The sequence below is a fragment of the Oncorhynchus kisutch genome, linkage group LG1 (assembly GCF_002021735.2).
Source record: "Oncorhynchus kisutch isolate 150728-3 linkage group LG1, Okis_V2, whole genome shotgun sequence".
Taxonomy (NCBI): domain Eukaryota; kingdom Metazoa; phylum Chordata; class Actinopteri; order Salmoniformes; family Salmonidae; genus Oncorhynchus; species Oncorhynchus kisutch.
In genome coordinates, this window is record NC_034174.2 from 45,202,089 (window position 1) to 45,225,658 (window position 23,570).

General features: G+C 43.6%; 1 protein-coding gene across 1 annotated transcript; it reads left to right on the plus strand.

The window, feature by feature from the left end:
- Nucleotides 1-16,580: 16,580 nt before the first annotated feature.
- elf3 (E74-like factor 3 (ets domain transcription factor, epithelial-specific)) lies at nt 16,581-21,669 on the plus strand. The gene is made up of 9 exons (XM_020486120.2): nt 16,581-16,834; nt 17,220-17,395; nt 18,567-18,797; nt 18,979-19,065; nt 19,169-19,282; nt 19,486-19,572; nt 19,697-19,810; nt 20,124-20,325; nt 20,514-21,669. The coding sequence occupies exons 2-9, from the start codon at nt 17,227-17,229 to the stop codon at nt 20,626-20,628; spliced, it is 1,119 nt and encodes a 372-aa protein (XP_020341709.1). The 5' UTR covers nt 16,581-16,834; nt 17,220-17,226; the 3' UTR covers nt 20,629-21,669.
- Nucleotides 21,670-23,570: the final 1,901 nt, after the last annotated feature.

Here is a 23,570-nt window from a genome sequence, read left to right on the forward strand (position 1 = left end):
AACAGCATTCTCATACAGGTGTTCCCTTTGTCCAGGTGGGAAATGGCAGTGTGAAGTGCGATTGAGATTCCTTCATCTGTGGATCTGTTGGGGCGACATGCGAATTGGAGTGGGTCTAGGGTATCCGGGAGGATGCTGTTGATGTGAGCCATGAGCAGTCTTTCAAGGCATTTCATGGCTACCGACATGAGTGCTATGGGGTGGAAATCATTTAGGCAGGTTACCTTCTCTTCCATGGGCACAGGGACCATGGTGGACTGCTTGAAACATGTTGTGTCACGAATCCCGCTTCCTGAGTCTGTGTTTGCCTGTGTTTCTGTCCTGGAGTGTGTTTCCGGTGTCCTGGAACGCACCCTGTCTGGTTGCCGGGCGAATTAGCTTGTTGGGAGATCGATGTTCACCCGCACCTGTATCCCATCAGTAATCTGCACACCTGTCCTGATCATCACCTCTCCCCTTCAAAAGCTCTGACCTGACATCCATTCCCTGCCGGATCGTTAGCCATGAACAGTATGTTGTGCCATAGTATCAGCCTCAAGTTGGATAGAATTTGTTTTGTTGTTTTTTACGTATTGCGTGCCTTAAACTTACCTCCGTTTGTTCTGTCTTCAGTTACTCACCCGGATCATTTACCCCATTCCCGCCTGGTCGTCGGAGGATTCCGCTACCCCATTGGATCCACCTATTTACTCCCATCAACTCCACCGCTGCCCGCTACGCCACCTGGATATATCTACCCATTCACATTCACTTGTAAATAAATACTCACCTTCTTCCTACTCTCCTTGTCCTGGTCTGCTTCTGGGTTCGATTTTGAAAGAACGTGACATGTTGGTATTGCAGATTCAGTCAGGGAGAGGTTGAAAATGTCAGTGATGACACTTGCCAGTTGGTCCAAGCATGCTTTGAGCACACGTCCTGGTATCCATCTAGCCCCACGGCTTTGTGAATGTTGACCTGTTTAAAGGTCTTGCTCACATCGGCTACCGAGAGAGTTATCACAAAGTCATCCAGAGCAGCTGGTGCTCTCATGCATGCTTCAGTGTTGCTTGCCTTGAAAGCGAGCATAAAGGGCATTTAGCTTGTCTGGTAGGCTTCCGTCACTGGGCAGCTTGCGTCTGGGTTTCCCTTTGTAGTACGTAATAGTTTTCAAGCCCTGCCACAACTGACGAGCGTCAGAGCCGGTGTAGTAGGATTCAATCTTAATCCTGTATTGATGCTTTGCTTGTTTGATGGTTCGTCTGAGGGCATACCAGGATTTCTTATAAGCGTCCGGATTAATGTCCCGCTGCGGCAGCTCTAGCCTATAGCTCGATGCAGGCTTCGGGTTGAGATATGTACGTACGGTCACTGTGGGGACGACGTCGCCGGTGCACTTATTGATGAAGCCGATGACTGAGGTGTTATACTCCTTAATGCCATTGGATGAATCCCGGAACATATTCCAGTCTGTGCTAGCAACACAGTCCTGTAGCGTAGCATCCACGTCATCTGACCACTTCCATATTGAGCGAGTTACTGGTACTTCCTGCTTTGGTTTTCACTTGTAAGCAGGAATCAGGAGGATATAATTATGGTCAGATTTGCCAAATGGACGGTGGGGGAGAGCTTTGTATGCATCTCTGTGTGTGGAGTAAAGGTGATCTAGAGTTTTTTTTCCTCTGGTTGCACATGTGACATGCTGGTAAAAATTTGGTAAAACTGATTTAAGTTTGCCTGCGTTAAAGTCCTCGGCCACTAAGATCGCCGCATCTGGATGAGCATCTTCTTGTTTGCATACGGCCTTATAGAATTGGTTGAGTACTGTCTTAGTGCCATCATCGGTCTGTGGTGGTAAATATACAGCTACAAATAATATAGATGAGAACTCTCTTGGTAGATAGTGTGGTCTACAGCTATTATAAGGTACTCTACTTCAGGTGAGCAATACCTCGAGATTTCTTTAATATTAGACATCGCGCACCAGCTGTTACTGCCGGTACATGGAAAATCCCGCCAGCTCTATTACACCTGTCCTTTCCATTACATAGACTGACTAGGTGAATCCAGGTGAAATTTCTGATCCCTTATTGATGTCACTTGTTAAATCCACTTCAGTTAGTGTACATGAAGGGGAGGATACAGGTTAAAGAAGGATTTTTAAACCTTGAAACAATTGAGACATGGATTGTGTATGTGTGCCATTCAGAGGGGGAATGGGCAAGACTAAATATTGAAGTTCCTTTGAACTGTGTATGCTAGTAGGTGCCAGGCACTGCTGGGTTTTTCTACTCAACAGTTTCCTGTGTGTATCATGAATGGTCCACCACCCAAAGGACATCCAGGCAACTTGACCCAACGTTGGGAAGCATTGGCGTCAACATGGGCCAGCATCCTTGTGGAACGCATTCGACACCTTGTAGTCCGTGTCCTGACGAATTGACGCCGTATCTGAGGGCAAAAGGGGATGCAACGCAATATTAGGAAGGTGTTCCTAATGTTTTGTATACTCAGTGCATGATGTGTACCATATGGGTTTGCAAGTGAATATAATAATAGAAACATTAAACCTGTTTATGTAACAGTATAACTTTAGACCGTCCCCTCGCCCATACCCGGGCGCGAACCAGGGACCCTCTGCACACATCAACAACAGTCACCCACGAAGCATCGTTACCCATCGCTCCACAAAAGCCGCGGCCCTTGCAGAGCAAGGGGAACTACTACTTCAAGGTCTCAGAGCAAGTGACGTCACCGATTGAAACGCTATTTAGCGCGAACACCGCTAACTAGCTAGCCATTTCACATCCTTTACATTTACTTTCAATTGCTTTCACAGCCTTGGCCTTGGCCCACTGAACATACCATCCACTGCAGTGAACCATTCCCAGTATAGAGAAACAACAGTGTAAAGAAACAGATCAGTGTGTACAGGGTAAATCCATATGAATTCAATAATAAAAATACCATGGAAGAAGTGGTCAGAAATGTGACTTTTTGGACCTGAATCCCAAAACATTCAGGAGATAAAGTTGCTCAAAATTGACCTATGTTTCATACCTCACCATGCCATGCGACATCCAGCACTGGAAAAGATAAACGGTTGAGTTTGATATCATTTCAAAGCTTACAAACTGGGTTGTGAAACTATTATATACAGTCTTGAATAGTGCTTTAATGTCAATTATCTAAAAATGCGTAAACTACAATTTCATATTCGCATATGTCGTAGCTTAGGCCCTACTTTACATCCTCTGATGTTTTCGTGGGTTTTGTCTAGAAGGGATACAGCTTTTGTCAAAATGTACTTTCGTAGCAGGTTTAGGAGAACTTAAGCATCAGGTTAAGAGAACTAGCGTAGCAGGTTAGGGTAATTAGGTGAAACGCCAAAAAAAAATATGCTTGTGAAGTCAAATTTTACAAAAGCTGTATCCCAACTAGAGTTGTGTTATGCCCGCATTTGGTTGAGACACAACATGCTCTTGAATACAGCATGGGTGTCATTTCAATCATGGAAATATAATTCATAGAATGGATCTATCCCTTCAGACCACTGCAAATAAGCTGGTACACCATTGAAATTGGCCGCCAGTTCCCTCACCTTCGGATGTCAAGTTAAATGGTAATGTCTATTCTATTATCTATGTTTTTATGATTTCAATAGGTTTCCTATGGGGGGTTGACATTATAATTTAAAACAAAAAACATTCCCATTCAAGTCGACAGTCTCTGATGTGTGGACCTCCAACCATTTAAAAGACAAAAATGTTTGTACATTTTTCAGGCAAAACATGAAACCCACCCGTATTCAAAAGCTTGTTGAGCATGGCGCAACACAAAATCATCAGACGATGTCAAAAAGGGTCTAAGCACCGTGCTTTTAGATAATTGACGTTTAAGGTTTTAAATAAATAATAAAACAGTTTGACGACCCTGTTTGTAAGCTTTTAAATTATATCAATCGCAACCATGTATCTTTTCCTGTGATGCAGACATCGTGTCTCACGGTGTGATGGTGTATGCAAAATAGGTACTTTGAGCACCTTTATCTCTTGAATGTTTTGTCATTCAAGTCCAAAAAGTCACTTTCTGAGTAATTCTACAATGGGCAAATATGTACGGAGGGTTTTGTTCAAATCAAAGGGGCTGCTGTCAAAAAGTGATTGAATTCAAATGGATTTAGCCTACAGTAAATCTGTCTCTGTGTAACTTAATGCTGAAGGGGTTTTTCCCATCTCCAACACCACCTGCCCTGCTCCCAGCCCCCTAAACGGTGCTCTCAGGGTTATATGTGGCGCTGCAAAATGCCAAATGGCGAACAGAATTAGCCAGTCAGTCACCATTGAAACATACAGTCAAATAGTCAACCACTGAATATAGTCCTGATATCAGCTCTATTTTACACCAATGATGCTATGATGATTAAATTATCCTCATATTAAATTCTGCTTTGATGGGATTTGAAGTTTGGAGTTTGATGCCATTACAGTATTAGCGGGTAGTTTAAAACTGTCATGCACTTTCATGACTCTTCCACTAGGGGGGAGTATGAATGTGTCTGTGTACAGTAGTTACAAGAAGAGGACAGTTCATTGCCTATGATTTAAGGAGCCATTCTCTCCTTCTTTCACTATCCCTCCCTCCCTCCCTCCCTCCCTCCCTCCCTCCCTCCCTCCCTCCCTCCCTCCCTCCCTCCCTCCCTCCCTCCCTCCCTCCCTCTCCTCTCTCTCTCTCTCTCTCTCTCTCTCTCTCTCTCTCTCTCTCTCTCTCTCTCTCTCTCTCTCTCTCTCTCTCTCACCTCCCTTTCTCTCTCTCTCTCACCTCCCTCCCTCCCTCTCTCTCTCTCTCTCTCCCTCCCTCCCCCCTCCCCTCCCTCCCTCCCTCCCTCCCTCCCTCCCTCCCTCCCTCCCTCCCTGGTTGTTAGCCTCGTATGAACCCTCCTGGTCTCGCCAGCTTTCACTCTGTTTCGCTACACGGTAACACAATGTAAGTTGGTGAGATTAGGATGGTTCGTACGAGGCTAATAACCCACACCTCTCATGAATGAACAAACAAGATTGCAAATGGATAGTAGTCTAGATCGTTTTTTTACCCTAGCCATACACAGCTGATTAAAATAATCCAAGCTTGATGATGAGTTTGTTACTTTAATCAACTGTGTAGTGCTGGGGGACAGAGTTTGGGAAACCCTGGTCTAGACCATGGTGAGATAAGAGCTCACTAGAAGATGCGGAGGAACGCAGACGTTGATTTTCTATACAATTGAAATTCAATAGAAACTTTGTCTAAGAGCCCGTCTGAGAGACCAATATGATTTGACCTTGCAGCAGTTGAGCCTGACTTTTTGAGGCTTCAGGCAAGGTTTCACCGAAATAATATACATCTCAATTTGATAGAGAAGCACAAAGGAAAGAGAAAGGGAAGTAGGTCACACAGACTGACAGACACACGCACAGACACACGCACACACACACACACACACACACACACACACACACACACACACACACACACACACACACACACACACACACACACACACACATTCACAGATAAACACACACAAACCAGATGAGGTCATTTCAAACATTTGTGGTTGTGTTGACCATGCTAATCTGTACCCAGATTCTCAGGCATTACACCACATGACTGTGTGAACATTAACCAGGTAGGCATGGTCAGAGAGCTTCTCTCAGGCTAGGTTCTGTTTTCACGGCCCTTTCTTTCTCTCCTTTTCCTTCTTTCATTCTTACTCTCTTTCTCACTCTTGTTTTCTACCTCTCTCTCTCTCATTCCCCCCCCCCCCCCCCCTCTCTCTCTCTCTCTCTCTCTCTCTCTCAATGAAATTCAATTCAAAGGGCTTTATTGGCATGGGAAACATATGTTTCCATTGTCAAAGCAAATGCAATAGACAATAAACAAAAGGGAAATGAACAAACAACACATTAGTAAACATTATACCCACAAAAAAGTTTTAAAAGAACATAGGCATTGCAAATGTTATATTATTGTCTCTGTACAGTATCGTAACAATGTGCAAGTAGTTGAAGTATGACAGAGAAAATAAATAAACAGATAAATTCAAGGTTGTATTTAGAATGTTGTTTTTGCTCCCTTTTGTCATGGCAACGGGCCACAAATCTTGCTGCTGGGAAGGCACACTGCAGTATTTCACCTAGTAGATATGGGAGTTTATCAATGTTTTATTTGTTTTCAAATTCTTTATGGGTCTGTGTGATCTATGGGAAATATGTGTCTCTAATGTGATCTTACATTTGGCAGGAGGTTAGGAAGTGTGGCTCAGTTTCAACCTTATTTTTTGGGCAGTGGGCACATAGCCTGTCATCTCTCGAGTTCTGCCTATGGCCGCCTCTCTCAATAGCAAGGCTATCCTCACTGAGTCTGTACATAGTCAAGGATTTTCTTAATTTAGGGTACGTCACAGTGATTAAGTATTCTGACACTGTAACCCTCTGTTTAGGGCCAGATAGCATTCCAATTTGCTCCGTTTTTTGGTTGATTCTTTCCAGTGTGTAAAATAATTATATTTTTGCTTTCTCATAATTTGGTTTGATCTAAATGTGTTTCTGTCCTGGGGCTCTGTGGTGCCTGTTTGTGAACAGAGGCCCAGAACCAGCTGGCTGAGGAGACTCTTCTCTAGGTTCATCTCTCTGTAGGTGAGGGCTTTGTGGTGGAATGTGCGGCCATTGCTTCCTTTTAGATGGTTCTAGAATTGAACAGCTCTTTTCTGGATTTTGATAACTAGTGGGTATAGTCCTAATTTTGCTCTGCATACATTGTTTGGGGCTTTGCATTCTACACAAAGTATATTTTTGCAGAATTCTGCATGCAGATTCTCAATTGGGTGTTTGTCACATTTTGTGAATTATTGGTTGGTGAGGGGACCCCAGACCTCACAACCATAGAGGGCAATGGGTTCGATAACTGATTGAAGTAGCCAGATCCACTATTATGGATTGGGGTAATCAGGCCTTGTTTCCAAATATTAGGGAAGATGCCAAGATAATGCTGAGGATAATGTTGAAAAGTTGAAGAATAGCCACTTTGAATTTGTGATCTGTATAGTTAATCATTTTGTATAGTATATCATCAACACCGCAGGCCTTTTTGGGTTGGAGGGTTTGTATTTTGTCCTATAACTTATCCAATGTAATTCGAGAAACCAGTGGGTTCTGGTAGTCTTTAATAGCTGAATCTATGTTTTTGTTATTCGTTCCTTGTTATATGCACAAAGTTGGAGAAGTGGTTTATCCATACATCTCCATTTTGGATAGATAGCTCCAAAATTAGTTTTTGTTTGTTTAGTGTGTTCCACTTTTCCCAGAAGTGATTTGATTCTATGGATTCTTCAATCACAATGAGCTGTTTTCTGTCATGCTGTTTCTTCTTTTTTCTTAGTGTATTTCTGTATTATTTTAGTGTTTTACCATAGTGAAGGCATAATCTAAGGTTTTCTGTTTCTCTCTGTTTCTGATTGGATAGGCTCCTCAATTTCTTTCTCAGGATTTATATTCTTCATCAAACCATTTCTCAGTGTCTTTTTTTTTCTGACAGAATTTCAATTTGATATGTTAGCTGATAGGTCAAATATATTGTCCAGGCTTCCTACTGCTAATTTTACACATTTACAGGAAAAACAATAACATTTTGTCCAGGAAGTTGTCTGGGAGGGATTGGACTTGTTGTTGGCCAATTTCTTTTTTGGTAGGTTTTTACACTACCTTCCTTCAATCTATAGCATTGCTTAATAGTATGCAGTTTGTTTGGCTTCGATGCCTCATGGTTGATTATTGCTCTGTTCAGGTAGATTGTGATTGGTTGTAATCTGATAGTGGTGTCAGTGGGCTGACTATGAACGCAATGAGAGACTCTGGGTTGGTGAATGGTGCCGGAGGGGATGGCTGCCGTTTTACTGCTCCTAACCAACTGTGCTATTTCGTTAGTTTTTTCGTGTTGTTTGTAACTTATTTTTAAACTTATTTTTTACATAATGTTGCTGCTACCATCACTTCTGATCGAAAAATAACTTCTGTACATCAGAACAGCAATTACTCAAATCGAACTGGACAAATATTTTTTATTTAACGAGTCCGAAGCGAAGGATATACTTCTTTCTCGGGAATGGGCCCAAATCCCCATAATTTGAGAAAAGACTGAGAAAAAGGGGGCGGAGGTCGGGTTGCCTTCTGAGAATTCGTAGGCGAGTATGTAAACCCCCTCTAACATCAATCCTATTAGCCAACATGCAATTATTGGATAATAAAATGGATGCACTCCGATCAAGGATATCCTACTAACGGGACATTAAAAACTGAAATATATTATGTTTCACCGAGTCGTGGCTGAAGGACGGCATGGATAATATACAGCTGCCGGGGGTTTCGGTCCATCGGCAAGATAGAACTGCTGCCTCCAGTAAGACAATGGTCTGTGTCTATTTGTAAATAACAGCTGGTGCACGAAATCTAATATTAAGGAAGTCTCAAGGTTTTGCTCGCCTGAGGTAGAGTATCTCATGATAAGCTGTAGACCACACTATTTACTAAGAGAGTTTTCATCTATATTTTTCATAGCTGTGTATTTACCAGCACAAACCGATGCTGGCACTAAGAAGGCACTCAACGATCTGTATGGGTCCATAAGCAAACAAGAAAATGCTCATCCAGAGGCGACACTCCTAGTGGCCGGGGACTTTAATGCAGGGAAACTTTTATCCGTTTTACCTAATTTCTACCACCATGTTAAATGTGCAACCAGAGGGAAAAAAACTCTCGACCACCTTTACTCCAAACAAAGAAACACTTACAAAGCTCTCCATCGCCCTCCATTTGGCAAATCTGACCATAACTCTATCCTCCTGATTCCTGCTTACAAACAATAACTAAACCAGGAAGTGCCAGTGACTCGCTCAATAAGGAAGTGGTCAGAGGACCCCAGATGCTAAACTACAGGACTGTTTTCTCAGCACAGGCTGGAATATGTTCCGGGATTCTTCGAATGGCATTGAGGAGTACAGTACACCACATCAGTCACTGGCTTCATCAATAAGTGCATCGATGAAGTCGTCCCCACAGCAACCATACATACATACCCCAACCAAAAGCCTGGGATTACAGGCAGCATCCGCACTAAGATAAAGTGTAGAGCTGCCACTTTCATGGAGCGGGACTCTAACCTGGACGCTAAAAATAAATCCTGCTATGCCTTCCAACGAACCATCAAACAGGCAAAGCGTCAATACAGGACTAAGATTAAATCATACTACACCAGCTCAGACGTTCGTCGGATGTGGCAAGGCTTGCAAACTATTACAGATTATGGAAGCACAGCCAAGAGCTGCCCAGTGACACGAGCAGAACAGATGAGCTAAATAACTTCTATACTCGCTTCGAGGCAAGCAACACTTATTCCCCTCCTGTACTCCCTGTTCACCAATGACTGCATGGCCAAGCACAACTCCAGCACCATCATTAAGTTTGCAGACGACACAACAGTGGTAGGCCTGATCACCAACAACAATGAAACAGCCTATAGGGGGGAGGTCAGAGACCTCTTGTGGTGTCAGGACAACAACCTCTCCCTCAACGTGATCAAGACAAAGGAGATGATTGTGGACTACAGAAAAAGGAGGACCGGTCACGCCCCCAGTTCTCAATGATGGGGCTGTAGTGGAGCAGGTTGAGAGCTTCAAGTTCCATAATGTCCACATCACCAACAAACTATCATGTTCCAAACACACCAAGACAGTCGTGAAGAGGGCACGACAACGCCTACCCTCAGGAGACTGAAAAGATTTGGCATGGGTCCTCATATCCTCAAAAAGTTCTACAGCTGCACCATTAAGGGCATCCTGACTGGTTGCATCACCGCCTAGTATGGCAACTGCTCAGCCTCCGACCGCAAAGCACTACAGAGGGTAGTACATACGGCCCAGTACATCACTGGGGCCAAGCTTCCTGCCATCCAGGACCTCTTTACCAGGCGGTATCAGAGGAAGGCCCAAGAGATTGCCAAGGACTCCAGCCACCCTAGTCATAGACTGTTCTCTCTGTTACTGCACAGCTTCTACCCCCAAGCCATAAGACTCTTGAACAGTTAATCAAATGGCTACCTGGACTATTTGCATTTTTCCCACCCCTCATTTTTACTCTGCTGCTACTCAGTTTGTTATCCATTCATAGTCACTTTACCTCTACCTACATGTACATATTACCTCAATTACCTCAACTAAGCGGTACCCCTGTACATTGACTCTGTAGCAGATCCCCTGTATATAGCCTCGCTACTGTTATTTATTGTTGCTCCTTAATTATTTGTTATATTTCTTATTTTTTCTTAAAACTGCATTGTTGGTTAAGGACTTGTAAGTAAGCATTTCACTCTAAGGTCTACAGCTGTTGTATATGGTGCATGTGACAAATAACATTTGATTTGATTTGATAAAGTAGTCTACAGTACTACTGCCAAGAGATGAGCTATAGGTGTTGCTGCTGTAGGAGTCCCCACGAAGCCTACTATTGACTATGTAGATACACAAGAGCTGTTAGAGTTGTGACCTGTTTTTGTTGGTTATGTTGTCGTAGTTGTTTCTGGAGGGGAATATGGGGGAGGGAATGCTGTCATCTTCAGGTAGGTGCTTGTCCCCATGTGTGCTGAGGGTGTCAGGTTCTTGTCCATTTCTGGCATTTAGGTCACCACAGACATGTACATGCCCATGGTCCTGGAAATGATTGATCTTCCCCTCTAGGATGGAGAAGCTGTCTCCATTAAAGTATGGAGATTCTAGTGGGGGGATATAGGTAGCACACAGGAGGACATTTTTCTCTGTTGAGATCATTTCCTTTTGAAGTTCTAGCCAAATGTAAAATGTTCCTGTTTTGATCCATTTAAACAGAGTTAGTTAGGTCTGCTCTATACCAAATTAGCATTCCCCTTGATTCTCTTCCCTGTTTCACACATGGTAGTTTAGTGAATGGGACTACCAGCTCTCTGTAACCTAGAGGGCAACCAGTGGATCCATATCCTCTATACCGTATCATGTTTTCTGTAGGATGACAATGTCTGCATTTCTAATTTCTTTGGTGAAGTCCAGGTTCCTGCTTGTTAGGCCAATGGCAGATGACCTCCGGCCTTGGATAATCCAGGATGAGATAGGGAAGGCTTTGTGTTCCATAAAGTGTCCAATGTTGTTAATTGTGTGGTTTGGCCTCAGAACAGCAAGTGTGAGCAGAGCCTGCTGAGCATCTGATTTATGTCATTGGCTTGGGCTAGTGTAAGAGTGGGGGTTGGGCCTGTTTGCCTGCTCATTGCCTGTGTGTATGTGTGACTTTCATGTGGAGGCTCTTTTTTCGGGAGTTGGGGGGCTGCCTTGTATAGGTGAACCTGGTCATAAAGGCTGTTCAAGTCAAGGGTGTAGTTGTGGGCCAGGTAAACATTTGGTTTTGAGGCATAGTCACGGGAAATACTTGAATTTACCCACTGTTTTGTAGCAGGATGGTATTTTTGTGTTAGCAGGGAGGAGATAACCACTTGTACGTTGGGGAATGTAGAAGAAGCTTTATCAATCACTCCCTTGAGTGCTGTGGTCTCAGGTCATTTGTGCTTGTGTGTATTATTATGTGGCTGGGTGACCCTAGTTGGTCCTCTCTCTCTCTCTCTCTCTCTCTCTCTCTCAGCCCTCCAGACCCCCTCAATGCTGAGATGTCTCAGTGACAGGGTTAGTGTGTGCCAGGGTTAGTGAATGTGTAACTGGGGTTTTCTAACGGTCGTTGGCAAACCACCAACAAACCAAAGCTCACTAACACAGATCTCACAATCACTGTTTAACCTGAATTGTAGTTACATGTTGAAAGGAAATACTCTTTCAGTAATTATAAGGGGGGAATTATGGTCTCTCTTCATTGGTCTACTACTACTACTAATGCTGCTACTACTACTGCTACGAGAACTACTACAAATACACACACACACTCAAAGATATGACACACACAGGAAGTCTAAAGCAGAAGCGCACCCCTACACACATGCGTAGACCTGTCTATCTGCACACTCTTAATCATCTTCCTTTCCAATTATCTTCCTTTCCTTTCTCACTCTTCATCCCTCTTCGAAGGGAAAGCATGGCAACCCAGTCTTTCTAGCACTGACAGTAGGTGTGAGTAATGTCAGAGGCAAGAAAGAAGGAGAGACTGACAAACAAGTCATGGAATTGTTCCTGTTGATGCCACGCCAGTATGCCCAAAGGACACAAAAGCCAGTGTTTCAACACCATCCAGTCCAACAGCATTCCAGCCTATGTAGAAAAAGGAGGAAGGGAAGCGCTGCTAAGGTACACAGTAGTAGATTGTGGTAGACAGAAGGGGCTCTTTGGTAAAAGAGGTAAATTGGTCATCAAAAAGAAAGGAGGACCAAGGCACTCTTCATATAATTAATAAAAATCCATTTATTTGTATGGCATGTTCAATGGAAATACAGTTTAAAAACTCTGATGTGTTTCGGCTGCATGGCCTTTGTCAGGCAGAATTCCTGCCTAACCGCTGTTTTCTCTTTTAACATGGAAAGGAAGGGGACAATTGGCGTTGTGAAATTTGGGAGAAATGATTACCTTCTTTACAGGTAGAGGTAATCAGGAGAGATCACTCAGGAGGTCACAACTTCAAAGCTGCTATGACATAACTCCTCACCTGCATAACTGTTTACACACATCAGGCAATAACCATATAGAGTGGCCCATTCAATTTGTGCCCGGGGGGGGGGGGGGGGGGGGCATTACTATTTCAGGTTACTAAAAAAACACCAGGTCATTCTTGAATGTTTAAAACTAGATATAAAGTATGCAGTAATTATAATGGACCTATACATTTTCAAATACCTGCTATTTTTCTGGCCCGCAAATTGGTTTTGACAAACAAATTGGTCCCCAAAAAATCTGCGTGGCCCTCTACTGAATTTTAAAATCTTGATGTGGCCCGCGAGCCGATATTATTGCCCACCCCTGCCATACATCGACACTATAACCTCTGATCAAACTCCTCTACTAAAGCCACTGTATACTGACAACATGCCAATACTGTGACTGGAAATGCTATTTATAATGCTACTTATCTGCTTTCTCAGGAAGGCAAGGATAACCTTTGACCTCTACAGTCAACACCTTACGTCACTCAAATACAAACTTGAGCAATTTAAGCACCCTTTCCCTTTTCCCATGCAAAAGAAATGACGCACAAGAGATTTCATGCATTAACCTGTTACACCGTAAGACAGTTACACCGTAAGATAGAAGTAGAACTAAAACCATTATCACCCTTTGAATGATATGAGCTAAGATACTCAGGCCTCTGTCTTTGCGCCGAAGAATCCTACAGTATACGTGTATTGGCCTTTATCAGTCACTAAGAGGTGACAGTGAGCCACAACAACCCCTTGAACCCCATCGGCTTGACAATAAAAACCACACACCAAAGCCACACGGCTCCAGGCTCTGCAGCACACAATGGAAGGATTAGGTATATTTGAGGGGTGGTTTATTGTCTAATTGCCCATTCAGTCTACAATCAAACGACTGCCTCTGCTCTGTGTCCAAGTTTCGGTGCAGCTCTCTTTGAGCCAGACGCAGTTTCAGCTAATGACACATTGACTAGTTGCCAGCTGGTGCTCACCCTTAGTTTCACGTCTCAGTAGATTCCAGTTAGACTGTTATCAACATGCTGCACCCCAACATGTGTATAAACAGAAAAGCGTATAGGATTATAAATAAAATAAAAGCAATATATATATATTTTTAAACAATACACATAATCCAGAAAAATAAATAAATTAAGAAATATCAGATGCAATGTCAGAGAGCGGAATATAAATATATACTGAACAAAAATATAAATGCAACATGTAAAGTGTTGGTCCCATGTTTCATGAGCTGAAATAAAGGATCCCAGAAATGTTCCATACGCACAAAAAGCTAATTTCTCTCAAATGTTGTGCACAAATTTCTTTACATCCCTATTAGTGAGCATTTCACCTTTGCCAAGATAATTAATCCACCTGACAAGTTTGGAATATCAAGATACTGATTAAACAGCATGATCATTACACAGGTGCACCTTGTGCTGGGGACAATAAAAAGCCACTCTAATATGTGCAGTTTTGTCACACAATAGAATGCAACAGATGTCTCAAGTTTTAAGGGAGCGTGCAAATTGGCATGCTGACTGCAGGAATGTGTAAGGATTGATGCTCGTAGAGACGAGAAGCAGGTACAAGAAGTGAACATTTAATTATCAACAGACATGGAACGGAACAGGACAAGACAGCGGCTGAACAAGAACACATAACGACATTAATGCAGACACAGGGAAAACACAGAGAAACAGACAGTTATAGACAGGAAAATCAACAAAGGGAGTCCAATGAGCGTTGCTGCACGTAATGATGGTGACAGGTGTGTGTAATGAAGGGCAGCCTGGCACCCTTGAGCGCCAGAGAGGGAGAGTGGGAGCAAGAGTGACAGTACCCCGGGTGCCACACGGCATCCCACCTGGGCGAGCCTGATGGGCCGGCCGAGGCATGGGTGCTGGACAAGCCGGCTGGGGAGAAGACCAACGAACCGGCAGAGACGTGGGAGCCCGACGATCCCGCTGAGGCGTGGGAGCTAGACGAACTGGCTGAGGCATGGGAGTCTGGCGAGCCGGCTGAGGTGTGGGAGCTAGACGAACTGGCTGAGGCATGGGAGTCTGGTGAGCCGGCTGAGGCGTGGGAACTAGACGATCCGCCTGAGGCGTGAAAGCCAAACGATCCCGCTGAGGCGTGGGAGCTAGATGAACTGGCTGAGGCGTGGGAGCCTGATGGGCCGGTTGAAGCATGACGTGGGGTGGGCGCCTGCTGAGCCCAGCGAGGCAAGACGACCTCTCGAGCCAGCTAAGGCGTAGAAGCCCGACAAGCTAGCTGAGACACCACTGGTTCCCTCGGCAATAGCACCCGGAACCGACGTCACCAACCAAAACTCCCTAATGCTTATTTTAGGGGTGTCTGCATTCTGTAAGGGTTGACACTGGTAGAGATGAGAAGAAGGTACAGAGAGTGAACATTTAATTATCAGCAGACATGGAACGGTACAGGACATGACAGCGTCTGAACAATAACACATAACGACATCAATGCAAACACAGGGAAAACACGGGGAAGCAGACAGTTATAGACAGAGCAATCAACAAAGGGAAGGAGTCCAGGTAAGTCCAATGAGTGCTGCTGCACGTAATTATGGTGACAGGAGTGCGTAATGAAGGGCAGCCTGGCGACCTCGAGCGCCAGAGCGGGAGAGCGTGAGCAGGCGTGACAGATTGTCCACCAAAGCTGTTGCCAGAGAATTTTATGTTAATTTCTCTATCATAAGCCACCTCCAAAATCATTTTAGAGAATTTGGTGGTGCTGGGCAGCCTGGCGCGCCCTCGAAAGCAGGAGAAGGCATGACAGCTAAGAGTGAGCAAAGCTGAAAGTAGTAGAAAATAGCAAAAATAAAGAAAAACCTCTTGAATCAGTAGGTGTTTCCAAACTTTTGACTGGAACTGTACAATGGCAGTGACGATGACCAAAGACAGCATTTGATACTGAGGTATTCCAGATCGGGATGAACAAAATTACTTGTTTCCTGTATGTTACCACAATCACACCAAAGAAAGCCAATCAGAAAAGTTAATGTTGTGTTTGTTTTGGCAAGCCAGACAATTTCTCTGGGATATCTTATTTAAAATGGCCACTGAACCTGCGTCATGGTAACCATATCAAGTGAATGTCTTGCAGTGTCAGGTCCTTGCGTTGGGTAAACATGTGTGGAGCTGTGGCTGAACCAGTCCACTGAGCTAAGGTCAACAGCAAATGTTGGTACAAATGACTTAATTCCTCAGAAATAAATGTAAACGTCAGAAGTGGTGATGTGTGTGTGTGTGCGTGTGTGTGTGTGCACTCATGTGTAAGTGAGTGAGTGTGTGGCAGGTATCAATGTCGGTAAAGTAGCTAAATCTGGTGCGACGCATCGTTTCTCAATACTCTTGAAACATATGTTTTTGTTGTGCATTGTCACTGCCAAATAAAGTGACGGAAAATATGATAGGAACAATAGGAAGACAGGCTTATTGAAATGACTGGAATGGCATGATTGGAACAGAGTCAAACATGTGGTTTCGATATGTTTCATGTGTTGACACCGTCCACATCATTAATTCCATTCCAGCCTCACTCTCTTCACCCATCAACTCCCCCTCCATTCCACCCCTTCCTTCTGTCTTTGTCTTTCCATTCTACACACCCGCCAACGCTCTTGAGCTTCTTCATGGAGAGAAGGAGCGAGGGAGGCGGGAGGCACTACGTGGAGTGTGTCGGGGGTGGCATAGCGGGAGGGCAGGTTTGTTTTGTTTTTCACTGTTCTCTGGAAGAGAGGGAGAGGGAGGTGGAGAGAAGAGAGAGGGGGGTGTGACCCATGCCATGGCTTAATGGTACCATGGAATTCCCCCCCAGTTTACCCTGACCTGGCCCCTCCCACCTGTCTTACTGGGCTATAAAGCCTTACACAGGTAAATCTAGCAACAGGTACATCTTTTACTTTATAGAGAGAGAGCTAAAGGGAGAGAGAGAGAAGAAATCGAGTTAAGATTAACCGTGTACTGACAAGCTCTCTGAGTGAATCCCGAACACCGGACTCTAAATCAAACTGTGGAGTATTATCATCGCTACCTGTTCATCGCTACCTGTTCATCACTACCTGTTCATCGCTACCTGTTCATCGCTACCTGTTCATCGCTACCTGTTCATCGCTACCTGTCGGTCGCCTCAGAATCAGGTACGTGTGGAGATGGAGTTGCTCTTTGGGGAGTAATGGGGTGGGTGTTTTGGTTGGGGGTCACAAGCATCTTGACAACATATGTTTTGCGTATATTCATGCACACCGGAGGAAAGGAAAACTGTGTATTCATACACAGACAAATATTTCACATACATGCAAAGTACAACCACAGTGACCCACTTCAAATCAATGAATTATAATAAGGCATGTTTCACTAACACATCAATATCCAAATGTTGATCGTCCTTGTATACGCACCGAATGGCTCACTCAATTGTCTCCTAGTTGTGTCCTAGAGAAAACATGTACAGATTTCTTTATGAATCTATGTCCATAAACAGCATTGTAATGTCTTACTAACTGGACTGTCTCCTGGTTGTAGATAGCCCATGTCGTCTGCCAGTGAGCTGTGTATGATCCTGACCGACGCTAACATGACCATGTACCAGACTGGGAGCTCAGAGCCGCTGCAGCCCAGCCTCACCACTGTGTCTCTGCCCGCCGTAGGAGACCTGCTGCACCTCTCAGACCTTTCCTCATGCAGTGCCAATATACTGGGTGAGAACAGTAACTCATACTTTTTTAGAAATGTATTTATTTGACAGGGACAGTGTACAACAACAAAAAAAGAAGAATTCCCAATATACTGAGAAATTCTGCATTTCGCCAGATTTAGCTAACAACTCATTTCCATCTGCGGTCACCTGGACCTTATAGGCGTCTTATAACAATGCCTCTTCATAATAACTGAGAACACCCAGAAGATGATATAACCATGATGTCTATTGAAGGAAGAAACAATAGACACAAACTGAATCATGACAAGAGGAGGATGTGTAACTTTCTCTGCTTTGTTATCAGCATGTGGGATACTTTAGTCCCTAATATGTCATTGTGTGTTGATCACCTGGGAAACCACAGTATGGATGTGTGTAAAGTTTTCTTCGAGGATCTTTATTCAGTCATGAGTTTTGGCGGTTGTTTGGTTTTAGTTGTTGTGTCGGCTGGTGAAGTCCGTGGATATTTCCCATTGTCTCACCCTGGATAGACCTATTGGCTGAGCTTGTTGGCAGACACTCAGTCGAAGCACACATTAAACAAACTGCATATCCTTAAGCGAAACTGTCAGACAGACAGGGGATTGGCTGAACTTTGCAATGACCTCATTTAGAAGGCTGTTAAATCATTAACCGGGACAATGTTTAACTTGTATTTAATAGAGTCTTTTCATCTTTCAGAGGTCTCAAACTTTATTTTATTTGCCGTAGCCTATAGCGAGTGATAAGTGGTGACTAGACAGAGCGTCAGCAGAGCAGAGATAAACTAGAGCCAGACATTCTGACTTAGCGAAACCACAAAATCAGATTTTCACAGGTCCAGATCAGGATCTGCGTTCTTGGTGGGTTGTCATTGATTTGGAAAACGTGAGTTAGTTATCATCTTGTGGGTGGTTAGATTGACAGAGGTTTTATATTTTAAATGTTCTACAATAGTTATGACTGAAAACATAATGTGTAATTACTATCTATCCAGATTGAATCTATATCAAATTACTTTATTCTTGCTATGCAACTGTAGTAAAAAAAAAAAAAGTGCCACAAAAAATGTACATGTAACAACAAAAGAAAAAGCTGTAAAAAAACACACACATATGAACGCACACAAACATACACAGGCACACACAGTGCACAAATCTAACTCCCCCCTTCACTTCTGTGTCCTCCTCTAGCTCAATGGTATGACCTGAACCCTCAGTACTGGAGCAAGCAGAACGTTTTGGAGTGGATCAGTTTTCACGTGGAGCGCAGTAAGTTTGATGCCAGCACACTGAGCATGTCCTACTGCTCCACGGATGGACCTACACTATGCCAACTGACCAGAGATCAGCTGTTAAACATGTTTGGAATGTCCCTCGGGACTCAGCTCTACCAAAGCCTGGTGGAACTCAAGGCCAAATATGGTAAGGATCTGATGGAAGTGAAAGGAATCAACTTTATTGATGATTGTAAAAGGGGGAATCTTAGATTTGGCTGCAAGAACAGACACAGACATTTTAGTAATTTAATTTAGACAATTGATTTGTCAATATAGTAATGATTCAGTCATTAAATGTATTTTTGTGTCTGTCATTTTGGTTCCAGATCTGAATGAGACCTGTAAGCTTCTGGACAACTTCCTGGAGGAGTTCCCAGACTTCCCTCTGCTCAGCACAGTAGAAGTGAACGAAGGTAAACACCTCCTCTCGTCTTTTCTTCCCACTTCCTACTACCACGCCAAAGCCTCAAGTGTTAGTAGGACACATTTGCTGACACTGTGATGTTACTGTTACAGTTGTGAGAGACACCAGCTACACTTACTTCTCACACATCTTCAAGAACTTCGAAAACATGAAGCCTCTCAGCGATAACGGATACGAGTCCGACAGCATGTACAGCTCCTCGTCAGGTGAGTGGGGTCCCTCTTTCCTCTTCTTCTCCTTTATCATCACTCCTCTCATCTCCTCTTCCCCCAAATCTTCTCACATCACTCGATCGGTGTGTGATTGGTTTGGCCTGTATCACTGAGCCTATGGCCTTATTAATCAATCAAGGCAGGACGAAGGAGCGGCCGTGTTGAAAGTGTTTTCCTTCCTCTCTCCCTGTCCCCAGGTGGAATGTTGAGCTTCCAGAACCCCAGCTCTCCAGAATCCAGGAGCAGTGAGTCTGACCCAGAGTTCTCCTACCCTCAGTTCGCAAGTGAGTACAACTTTTCATAAGTGGACGTCACATTCTTGATCTTCAGATGGGTGAGCCTTGAAAGTGCATGTCTCTTTGAAAGCCGGTCTGGTGTTCTAAACTCCGGAACTGTTGTGTTTGACAGAAGTGCACATAAAGACAGAGAGGGGAGAGATGAAGAAGAGAGGCAGAGGAAGACCTCCCAAACTCAGCCGAGACACCAAACACTTCTACCAGACCTCCACAAAGAGCAAACATGGTGAGTGGCTCTTCTCCTTCTAACACACACACACACACACACATGTCAACAACTGTTTTCAATGGTGCTCTGTAGAAGCACAGTTTTATCAGGCGCGTGATTTGCATACATTTTTGCATCTGGTACTGAAAACAGCCACAGTCAAAACATCACAGGTGCTTTTAGGTCATAGACCAATAACCACACATGCACACTCGCACGGACACACGCACACAAACACACGCTCTACCTCCTCCTTGCTTGCTTAAGCACACGCACACACCTGCACTGTCTTACACCCACCTAACGGTAGCTCTCCCTTCTCCCCCTATAGCGCCTCGTGGGACCCACCTGTGGGAGTTCATTAGGGACATCCTGATCCACCCAGAGCAGAACCAAAACCAGGCTCTGATGAAGTGGGAGGACCGCCGTGAGGGTGTCTTCAAGTTCCTCAAGTCTGAGGCTGTGGCCCAGCTGTGGGGGCAGAAGAAGAAGAACAGCAGCATGACCTATGAGAAACTCAGCCGCGCCATGAGGTAGGAAACCATGGTAATATAGTAGCACCATCATGGCAATTAGCCATGGAAACCCTAATCCTAGCAACCAAGCTAAACACAGCTAACCGGTTGAGGATGAAGTTAGATTTGTATTGTGTCGACAATGATAAACCATTGCCTGGTCATAAGAATAACCTGTGGCTCTCTTTCCTCCCTCCCTCCTATAGATACTACTATAAGAGAGAGATCCTGGATAGAGTGGATGGTAGACGGCTGGTCTATAAGTTTGGGAAGAATTCCACCGGCTGGAAGGTGGAAGAGACCGAGCTGCATGGCATGTGAGATACAAGGCAGGAGACAGGACAGGTAGAGACCAATGGCCAAGAGTGGCGAAGGTATAAACTGGACAGACCAGTTCCCCTGGGCCCTATTGTAGATAGGATGACCCAGTCTCTGGATGACAGCTCTACTCTACCTGAAAGAATATAAAGACACTTACTTCTCTTCTTCCAGGGGAGGTGTTGCAGAAAATTTAAGCCAGTGTTTTTGGCTCCAGTAGGTTTTATGAACCGATATAGTTATTGTACAGTAATTATGTGTATTTCGATTTTGAATCAGGCATTGTTGTGGACATCGCTCTGTACCTACCAGTGGTAGGTATGATGGTGTGTCTGTTAATTTGTTTTCAGTTATATTCTAGATAATAGTGGTCCTGTATGACTGGATGTCTCAGTTGGTAGAGCATGGTGCTTGCAATGCCAGGAATGTGGGTTCAATTCCCGGGATCACCCATATGTGAAATGTATGCACGCATGACTGTAAGTCGCTTTGGATGAAAGTGTCTGATTAATGTAACAATAAAGACATGTACATTGTGTGGGTGTAACTCACCTTGTGTGTCACTATGACAACCACCTGGGCATTATGATTTTTACTGTGGCAATGTAAGCACCGGATATGTTTGTATTGTTTTTTGTTTCTATTGATATTTAACAAGTGACAGTCTATCCCTGTGCAGCCTATCATTTTTCTGTGTCTATTTGCAAGACGGCTAGTTGCCAAACTTTTGACTTCTAAATTGAGCCAATGGTTAGAAGAGCCTTTTACTCTTCTGGGAGTTATGGGTATATAAGGTCTTGTGTTAAATTGTAAACCTGATATGAAGGAGGGAGGAGACAAAATGGAGGACAAACAAAAGATAGAGAAGAGGGAGAGGGAACAAAATGAAGGGATACTCATTTATAAACTATCAGTGATACGATGTTGTGTACTTCGCTGTTTCAGCGTGAATGTTGTCTATGAGGTATGTGTCCTTTGTAGCCATATTAATATTTTTGTATCTCACCAGACGAGGCCTACGTCAGATTAAAACAATTCAGCGACTCCTGTTCTTCATGATTTTTAGTTCTATTATGCAGCTGGTCTGTTTCCTTCTAGATCACTCAATATCATGAGTATGAGAATTCAATCTCAGATTGTATCGTTTGTGATATTTTCACACGCATGTATGTACAGCACATTGTCTTGTTTTGTACAGTTAAGAGCCTTTTTACGGAAATAAACTGTTTTAAATAATGTAAGTGTCCTTGTGTATTTGGTACAAAATTGACTATTATGTTTGAAAGAAAATCACATAGTACCCCAACTGAACATAAACTTAAATTAAAAGCACTCCTAATTAAATCGATGTAATATATATAAAGTTATATTCTCTCCCTTGACATGACTTTTTCACGTCTCAACCACCTGTTTAACCTCAGTATAACATCTCATCTGGAGGACGAGTCAGTTGGCAGTCTGACTCCTGCCATCCATCGTCAGACAAGACAACAAACAACAGAAGTTGGGCCGTTCTGGCTCGGTCAAGGCCTATTTACTTACAGAATAAGACATTTAGCACAGAGGTCATCCTAGGTGTGTAATCAAAATTGAATCGACTGCCGTTTTCAGATCCATGTCAAGTTTCTACTTTACATGAAGCAGTGCTTTGCACCTGTCTCTCAGTTGCAATTGTCTCTGGTTGGCGCAGGAGTAAGCTTATACTCCTCCTAGAGCTACCACCACCCTGGCGACAGTAGTGACTGAATGTCTGTGTTTGCTTTTTAACATCAACTACCCTTCGGATTTGCTACAGCGCAACAGTAAGCTTGCTGTTCAAACATGATCCATCAGTACATGGACAGGCTCAATTCAAATGTATTTACTGAGAGGACATATTGTAGAGTAGTGTGGCAGATGGGACAATTCCCAGCCTACGGACCATAACTGATGGCTGCTGCTTACAAACACATAGTGTACAGTATGCATGTATGTATATATATACACACACACACGCACACACACACGCACACGCACACACACACCCACACACACACACACACTCTCTCTCTCTCTCTCATTACACCCACAAACACACAGCATTCTGGCTCGACTGGAGTGTGTTGGTTTAAGGGCTCTATTCAGTCCGTATGGTTAAGATTCAGCATTACAGCGTGATTGAAATTCAAAGGCAATGTTCCTGTGTTAGCAGAGACAACCTTCACTGTAAACGCTGCAGATGTCGGCTCAATTGGAAATGTCCTTTACAATTCTATCGCGTTATAAGTAACACTTCAGCAATACAAATGGAATAGAACCCTAATTCTCTTTTGTGCTGAATGGAACTTGCAGCTCTTGTTGTCATGTTGTAAAAACACCATGCAACCGTGACAGACTGTCTGTCTATAGCAGGGCCGTTTCACCAATTCGGTGCCTTTCAGAAGTATAACTTGGTAAAAAAAATATGTTGGATTTCACCTCATTTTCACATTCTGTCATAAAGAGCACATGTTCAACTTCATAAATACATGTTCCCCCTCTCAAGAGGTTAAATAAAAAAAAGTGCCAAATAAAGTAACAGGGTTGACCGTAACAGGTTTGATGACTTCATCATAAATCAGCCATGAATCCCCTTGTGACAGGGGAAATGGAAGCTTGTTGTGTGCAACAGGGAGTGGTAATCAGATGCAAGCTTCACAAAATCATTCAGTAGTGAAACATTTCTAGCCTGACGTGATATCCTGGACCCACTCAGTATTCCACCACAAAACACCAGAAAATGGCAAAAAATAGTAGAACCAGCTCATCTGTTTTACACTATGATTTGACTATTAGATGTTCAATGTTTCTTTTGAAAATAAAATAAAAAGGACGTAGAAAGGAATAGTTTCACCACATTAAAATGAGAGCTCAGTTCACCTAAGGTTGACCTTAAATGAGAGACTGACGGAAATGAATCACTAATC

Bases quoted from the DNA above. Each gene is read 5' to 3' on its own strand.
- elf3 (XM_020486120.2), top strand. From the start codon at position 17,227: ATGTCGTCTGCCAGTGAGCTGTGTATGATCCTGACCGACGCTAACATG. The intron at 19,066-19,168 runs GTAAACACCTCC...TTACTGTTACAG, and splicing joins CACAGTAGAAGTGAACGAAG to TTGTGAGAGACACCAGCTAC. The intron at 19,573-19,696 runs GTGAGTACAACT...TGTGTTTGACAG, and splicing joins CTCCTACCCTCAGTTCGCAA to AAGTGCACATAAAGACAGAG.